Source organism: Thamnophis elegans, unplaced genomic scaffold (genome assembly GCF_009769535.1).
Source record: "Thamnophis elegans isolate rThaEle1 unplaced genomic scaffold, rThaEle1.pri scaffold_111_arrow_ctg1, whole genome shotgun sequence".
In the NCBI taxonomy this organism is placed as follows: domain Eukaryota; kingdom Metazoa; phylum Chordata; class Lepidosauria; order Squamata; family Colubridae; genus Thamnophis; species Thamnophis elegans.
The window spans coordinates 95,001-103,128 of record NW_022473582.1 but is presented as its reverse complement, the minus strand read 5'-3'; the positions used below and the strand labels follow the sequence as shown (position 1 = coordinate 103,128).

The following is an 8,128-nucleotide window of genomic DNA, read 5'->3' as shown; positions in this document are numbered from 1 at the left end:
TGGCTTTTATGTGCCTCTGAACACCACCACCCTGGGAAGAAAGGCCCACCCCCCAAGCTCCCACTTGGTCAAAGGAGCGCCTTGAAAAGACTTCAGAGTTAGGAGGCCCAACTCCATTAAATCGTGGGTTTACTGGCTCCTCAGATGTATCTTTCTGCTCTAGAAGACGACCAGATGCAGAAGTGCAGGGAAGAGCAACAAGATGATTAGGGTATCAGAGAGGGGTGGGCTGCTGCTGGTTTTACTAAGAATGCGCAATGCTTGTGTGTGTGTGTGCTGTTCAATACAAGTTGTTCTTCGCACATGCACGGAACAATTTTCAGTGAACTGCGCACCTGCAGTCACTAAAAACCAAAATGGTTGGCGGCCCAGCAGCAGTGAGGGAACCAATCCAGGGGCGTGGCCAGCCTGGGTCGCTGCCGGTTCTGCGACCCAGGCCTGAATTCCACTGCCAGTTCAGCCGAACTGGGCCAAACCAGGAGCAACCCGCCCCTGGTGTCAGACCTTGTAGCCATCTTTTGAGATTTGGGCCTTCAGGCTGCCGGCATTTGCTACCGTGGGAAAATGGGAGGGGGGGATTATATGGAGTGTGGGTGAAATATAGTCAAACAACCTTCTTTTCTCAGAGAGTCAAGGACGTCTTGCCCTGCAGCTGCGATGAGGTGACTGGGGGGGGGCATCTCCAGTTTGGATGGTGCCTGATTGGACCATGTGATGGACATGTGGGTGCTGGGCAGGAATTTGAACTTTCTTTTGGGTGGGGAAAACCTGGAAACGTTCGGATTCGGGTTTCCCAGATGTTGCCAATATGACATTTCTAACAAAATGGAACTTTGAAGAAATTGAAGCCTCATAGTCTTTGTTCCTTGGGGATGTTACTTGGAACCCTGGCATAGGGGGCAACATATGAAGAACGGCTGCAGGAAATGGGTATGTCTAATGTTTAATGAAAAGAAGGACTGGGGAGACATGATAGCAGTCTTCCAATATCTCAGGGGCTGCCCCAAAGAAGAGGGAGTCAAACTATTCTCCAAAGCACCTGAGGGTAGAACAAGAAGCAATGGGTGGAAACTAATCAAGGAGAGAAGCCACTTAGAACTGAGGAGAAATTTCCTAAACAGTGAGGACAATCAACCAGTGGATTGCCTCCAAAAGCTGTGAGTGCTCAAACACTGGAAGTTTTAAAGAAGAGATTATAGACAACCATTTCTCTGCTTTGGTATAGGATTTCCTGCCTGAGCAGGGGGGTTGGACTAGAAGACCTCCAAGGTCCCTTCCCACTCTGCTATGCTGTTAATAGCAAGACCGCACATGGGTCTGTGTAACCCACCTCTTCAGCCCTTTCAGGGTGAAGAGATACCCGAGATGCAGGCAAGCACCCTCATTATTTAAGACCAAAACCCAGGGGGTTGGACTAGAAGACCTTCAAGGTCCCCTTCTGTCATTCTGTTCGGAAGCCAATCTGGAGATGGCCTTCAGTTGCGGTCTCCACATCAGAGTCGTCCCTAATTGCCTTCCACCAAAAACCTTTATAAACCCCCTTTCATTCCTTGGAAAAAGTTAAGAAAGGACAGTGGAAAAACCCAAGGTTGAAACCATATCTAAAAAAAAAGAAAAGAAACCAACACACTCCCCACAATCTCTTTCTTAAAATACCACACTCCATTATATCAAAGGAGATCCGGAAGTGGTGAGACCAAAGCCACCGCGTCCACAGCTGAGTCTTGAAAAGCCATGGTTTTTGGTTGACTTCAGATGTTGCCTTCATCCAACATTTGGTTCAGCCCTCCGCAGATCCGCTGCAGGTGGCTCTGGTAGGCTCCGAAGAGCCGTAGAGCGCGGAGAGGAACTCGTAGTCCGCGAAATGGTTGAAGACGTGGTTAATCCGAGAATGGGACTTACTGGTCAGGTGTGTGTTGACGGCTTGATGGAAGAAGGTCACGGCATTCGTTGAGCATGTTGGACATGACCCGGCGGTCGAAAGTGAAGTCCACCTGGTAGAAGCTGACCGCCGTCATAGCCAAAGTATGGAGCTTCTTACGGAAACGGTCCATCAAGACCAGCTCTTCGACGCCGAACTGCTTGTTGCGGTACAAGACGCCCAACTTCACCACGATCTTGATCAAGTTCTTGATGATCTTCTGGGCTTCTTTGCGGTTGTGCGTGAATTCCTTGGTGACCCGGTAGAGCTCGTCCAGGATGTCACTGCTGGTGTCGTCGATGAAGATGCTGGCCACGTTCTTGGAGGCCATCTTGCTCAGCAGTTTTCTTCTGAGCTTGGAGAGCCAAATTCTTAGTGCTGAAAGTATCCATCTTCCCTGAGAGATGGGAGAGAAGGCATCTATGGTCATCATCATCATCATCATCATCACACAGCATCTTATTGTTGCATCATCATCTATGCCAGCAGGTTAGGATAACACCTGAGGGACATTTTATCCTACCTGATTTGAATGGGACTTACCGTAATTTTCGGTTTATAAGACGCACCTTTTCCCCTCAAAAAGAGGGTGAAAATCTGGGTGCGTCTTATACACTGAATACAGTATTTTTGGCTTCCAGAAACCTCGCCTCCCCCCCCCCTTGCAAAAATGGCTGTGAATAGCCTTTAGGTGGCTTCCAGAGTGCTGCTGGGGGCTGGGGAGAGCAAAAAATTGAGCAAAAAACGGCCCATTTTTTGCTAGTTTTTGCCCCCCCAGCCCCCAGGAGCACTCTACAAGCCTCCTAAAGGCTATTCATGCCCCCCCTTTTTTTTGACAAAAATAACGGGCCGTTTTTGAGAGGTGAGTGCAGAGTGCAAAAACTTTTTTTAAAAAATAAATTGCCTCTTCAAAATCTTGGTTTGTCTTATACTCCGAAAAATACGGTATCTGTTTTAGGATTATCATGATGCACAGTTGTAATGATTAGCCTCCATCATGGTCCTAAGGTCCAGGAATAGTGGGGGGGGGGGGTGTTGTTCCTGCCAGTGGTACTGCCTGTTCAGTGCGCAAGGAATTTGCGCTCACTGGCTTCCATATAAACCATATGAAGAACGGTTGCTGGAATTGGATATGTCTAGTTTAATAGAAAGGACTAGGGGAGACATGATAGCAGTCTTCCAATATCTCAGGGGTTGCCACAAAGAAGAGGGAGTCAAGCTATTCTCCAAGGCACCTGAGGGTGCAATGGATGGAAACTAATCAAGGAGAGATTCAACCTGGAAATAAGGAGACATTTTCTGACAGTGAGAACAATGAACCCATGGAACAGAAGTTGCCTTCGGAAGTTGTGGGAGCTTCATCTCTGGAGGCTTGGAGAAGAGACTGGACTGGCATCTGTTGGAAATAGTGTAGGGTTTCCTGCTTGAGCAGGGGTTGGTCTAGATGACCTACAAGGTCCCTTCCAACTCTGTTCATCTGTTATCTGATTAGGGGACTGGAAGTTAAACATATGAAGAACGGTTGCAGGAACTGGGTATGTCTAGTTTAATGAAAAGAAGGACTAGGGCCTAGAAACATGACAACAGTCTTCCAATATCTCAGGGCTGTTTCAAAGAAGGGGGAGTCAAACTATTCTCCAAGGCACCTGAGGGCAGGACAAGAAGCAATGGGTGGAAACTAATCAAGGAGAGAAGCAACTTAGAACTGAGGAGGAATTTCCTGACAGTTAGAACAATTAATCAGTGGAACAGAAGTTGCCTCCAAAAGTTCTGAATGCTCCAACACTGGAAGTTTTAAAGAAGAAATTGGACACTATTGCATATAGCATATGCAGAGTATGCTGGCTGAGGAATTCTGGGAATTGAAGTCCACACATATTAAACCTGCCAAAATTGAGAAACACGGGCTCGAAATAATCTTAACTTTCTAAATTAGGGAGCGAATCTTGCTTTGGGAGCTGCTTCTATGAGGTGTCATTTCTCCCAAGATGGCGATATTAAGAAAAACACTTGCCTGTTTTCCCTCCCGCTTGGGCTCCTAAGAAGCTACAAATCAAATGAACAGAAAACCAAATGTATGATTAGACCATGAAAAATGGCAGAAACTCAGAGAGGATGGTTTATATGGCATTAGTGAATTTTCATCCCAGTCTTTTCTCTCTTCTGGCATGTCCCCAGAGGGTTAAGTCTACAAACCTCTCCAAAAGTGGAAAGGCAACCGCAAACCACATTTTTATTCTTGCCAAGTGTCAAATTTAATTCAGAGGCAGAAAGAAAGAAAGGAAGGAAGGAAGAAAGGAAGGAAGGAAGAAGTAAAAAAGGAAGGAAGAAAGAAAAAAGAAAGAGGGAGGAGAGAGAGAGAATGAATTCTGATGAAATTTTTTTGGGCAGCCTCATATTGCAAATTCCTCTCTCTAAAGATTAACCACAACTTGTGTCCTACTCTCAGCTTATCTTGCTGCTTCCCCCTCCACCAATGCTTGTAGAAAACGACATTTTAAGACCGATCCGCTGTGAGAACAGTAACAACCATTTAAGAATATTAACCCCCAAAAAATTCATGCAAAGCCAGAATTGAGAGATGGCAAAATTGCCGAAAGAAGCTGAAGAAACAGGGGATCACTTGTTAGCCCCTTAGAAGTTTTGCACAAACAACGGCGTTGCAAGTGGCAACAATGGTGCATTGGAAGATCCGCAAGAAATAATATTTGCCTGCTGGCAAACCAGCGGGACTATAAAATAGAGAAAATAATAGAAAATGAAGAAGCTAAAATGCTCGGGGACTTTAGAATCCAAACAGACAGGCATCTGCCACATAACACCCCCCAGGGCTTAAAAAATTGTCGATAGAAAGACAAAAAAGTCCAAATAGTTTAATTTAGTGTCATCTGCAAATCGGATGAGTTCCCCTTCTATTCCCTCTTCTAGATGACTGATGAAGATACGTAGCCCTTGGCTTACCACCAAAACTGAGCCCCAAATTTCTGTTGTTCAGTGAGACATTTGTTAAGTGAATTTTGCCCCATTTTACAACCTCCCTCGCCTTAGTTGTTAAGTGAATCACTGCAGTTGGTCAGTTAGTAACCTGGTTGTGAAATGAATCCGGCTTGCCCATTGACGTTGCTTGTCCAGAAGGTCGCAAAATGTTATCACATGACCCCGGGACACTGCAACCGTCATAAATATGAGTCAGTTGCCACGCATCTGAATTTGATCACATGATCGTGGGGATGCTGGAAGGCCATAACTGTGAAAATGGTCCTAAGTTTCCTTTTTTTCAGTGCTGTTGTAACATTTAACTGTCACTAAACGAACTGTTGTAAGTCAAGCATTCCCCGTATTGAAGTGTACTGGGCCTAACGACAGTGTGACAAAGTAGAAACAATGGTGCATTAGGAGATCTGCAAAAAATACCATTTGCCTGCAAGCAAGAACTGGCGGGATCATCAAGTAGAAAAAGTCGTTGAAAATGAGGAAGCTAAATTGTTCTGGGCTGGGGTGGGTTGCTGCCAGTGCACTTTGTGTGCGCTTTGCACAGTTGAATGTAAATTGTTCTACACATGTGCAGAACATGTTCTACACATGTGCAGAACATGAAAAAAAATACTTTTTAGTTCCCCGATTTTTACCATGCCGGCAACAGCAGCGGAAACCGGGGAATTGCTTTGGGGGCGTGGCCCAGCCTGAGTCGCTGCCGTTTCTGCGACCCAGGCCAAAATACCACTACTGGTTCAGCCGAACCGGGCCAAACCAGGAGCAACCCACCTCTGGTTCTGGGACTTCAGAATTCAGGCACCTGCAGCATAACATACCAAACTTTTAAAAAACAGTCGATAACAAGGACGAAAAAAGAATCTGGATAGCAGACACAGCAGTAGCTGGAGAGAGCCGAAGAGACGGACATGAGAAGATCACAAAATGCGAAGACCGGCAAATAGAAATAGAACGACTGTGGCAGAGGAAAGGAAAAGTAGGACCAGTGGTGGGATTCAGCCGGTTCGCACCTATTCAGGAGAACCGGTTGATAACTTTCTAAGTAGTTCAGAGAACCGGTTGTTGGAAGAAATCTCCTTTTGTTTTTTCCCACTTTGCAGGGCTAATCCTGTAAGGAAGGCAGGAAGGAAACATTCTGGTGTTGTTTCTAGCCTCAACTTTACTGCCCTGCTTACAGAAACTGCCTCTCCGGTTAACCCTTACTACATTGTAACAGGTAAAGCGAAGCGCCCATCGACCTGAGTGACCTTGAGTTGGCCACGCCCACCCAGTCACATGACCACCGAGCCCCACCTACCCAGATAGTCATTAGGGCAGAGAACCGGTTGTTGAATTATTTGAATCCCACCACTGGGTAGGACCAATAATAATAGGCGCCTTGGAGGCAATCCCAAAACATCTGGAGCAACCCTTGAACCCCCTGGTAGTGGGCAGAATGAGCCTGCAATGCCACATTCTGACCACTGTGCCCCAAGGGCTTAGAGCTCGCCTTGCGAGGAGCAGCCGGCCTCTGGTTTCGATTCCCGAGGGATGCGCGGTGTGGTCGGCCCGCGTTCCGTGAAATAAAAAAACCACGCTCTGATGAGCTCACCCGGCTCAGCCAAGATCCAAACCAGTGGAGGGTTTTCCTCAAACCGGCAATCAGCTTGACTCCGCTCGGAATCCGTTTGATAATTACAGGCTTATAAACAAGAAAACAAGCCCAATTCCCAGCACTCGAGATTCTGCTCGGATCTGAACCAGCCGATAATTATAGCGGTTTTGGTCAGACTACAATTTGGCTGGATGGAGGATTCAGCTGGATATATATCTACGTTTGCTTCTTGCCAAAACATCGGCTAGGCTCAGAGTAACAGAGCCGGAAGGGACCTTGGAGGTCTTCTAGTCCAACCCCCTGCTCAAGCAAGAGACCCGGAGCCATTTCAGACAAGTGGCTGTCTACAGTCTCCTCTTAAAATTTCCAGTGTTGGAGGATTCACAACTTCTGGTGGCAAGCTGTTCCACTGGTTAATTAAGTTAGGAAGTCTCTCCTTAATTCCAGGTTGCTTCTCTCCTTGATTAGTTTCCACCCGTTGCTTCTTACCCTGCCCTCAGGTGCTTTGGAGAATGTGGCAGCTGCCCTTCTTCTTCCGGGCAACCTCTTAGTTATTGGAGGAAAGGGAAAGGGAAGGAAAGAATGAAAGGGGAGGAAAGGAAGATAGAAAAAGGGAAGGAAAGGGAAGAAGGGAAGGAAATGAAGATAGAAAAAGGGAAGGAAAGGGGAGAAGGGAAGGAAATGAAGATAGAAAAAGAGAAGGAAAGGGAAGAAGGGAAGAAAAGGGAAGATAGAAAAGAGAAGGAAAGGAAAGAAGGAAAGAAAAGGGAATGGAAGATAGAAAAAGGGAAGGAAAGGAAAGAAAAGGGAAGGAAAGAAGGGAAGGAAAGATAGAAAAAGGGAAGGAAAGGAAAGAAGGAAAAAAGGGAAGAAAGATAGAAAAAGAGAAGGAAAGGAAAAAGGAAAGAAAAGGGAAGATAGTAAAAGGGAAGGGAAGGAAAGGAAAGAAAAGGGAATGGAAGAAAGATAGAAAAAGAAACGGGAAAGGAAGGGAGGAAAGGAAAGGAAAGAAGGAAAGAAAAGGGAAGGAAGATAGAAAAAGGGAAGGGAAGGAAAGGAGGAAAGGAAAGGGAATGGAAGGAAGATAGAAAAAGGGAAGAGAAAGGAAGGGAGGGAAGGAAAAGAAAGAAGGAAAGAAAAGGGAAGGAGGATAGAAAAAGAGAAGGGAGGGAAGGGAAGAGAAGGAAAGAAGGAGAGAAAAAAGAAGGGAAGGAAAATAGAAAAAGGGAAGGGAAAGGAAGAAAGAAGAATAACAGAGTTGGAAGGGACCTTGGAGGTCTTCTAGTCCATCCCCCTGCTCAAGGAACAGACACTGTACAATTTGAGACAAATGGCTGTCCAGTCTCTTATTCCAAACTTCCAGTGACGAAGCACCCACAACTTCTGGAGGCAACTTCTGTTCCACTGATTAATTGTTCTCACTGTCAGGAAATTCCTCCTCAGTTCTAAGTTGCTTCTCTCCTTGATTAGTTTCCACCCATTGCTTCTTGTTCTGCCTTCAAGTGCTTTGGAGAATAGCTTGACTCCCTCTTCTTTGGGGCAGCCCCTCAAAGACAGTTAGTCCTTGACTTACAGCCATTTATTTAGTAATCATTCAAAGTCACAAGAGCACGGGAAAA

At 46.0% G+C, this 8,128-nt stretch overlaps 1 protein-coding gene across 1 annotated transcript in view; it reads right to left on the bottom strand.

The window, feature by feature from the left end:
- Positions 1 to 1,685: 1,685 nt before the first annotated feature.
- The window catches only part of LOC116523218 (tumor necrosis factor alpha-induced protein 8-like protein 1), a 15,345-nt gene continuing 8,902 nt past the window's right edge, over positions 1,686 to 8,128 (bottom strand). The window contains 3 exon segments of the mRNA XM_032238306.1: positions 1,686 to 1,828; positions 1,831 to 1,930; positions 1,932 to 2,318. Coding sequence (XP_032094197.1) covers positions 1,752 to 1,828; positions 1,831 to 1,930; positions 1,932 to 2,252 — 498 coding nt within the window. The 5' untranslated portion in view covers positions 2,253 to 2,318 and the 3' untranslated portion in view covers positions 1,686 to 1,751.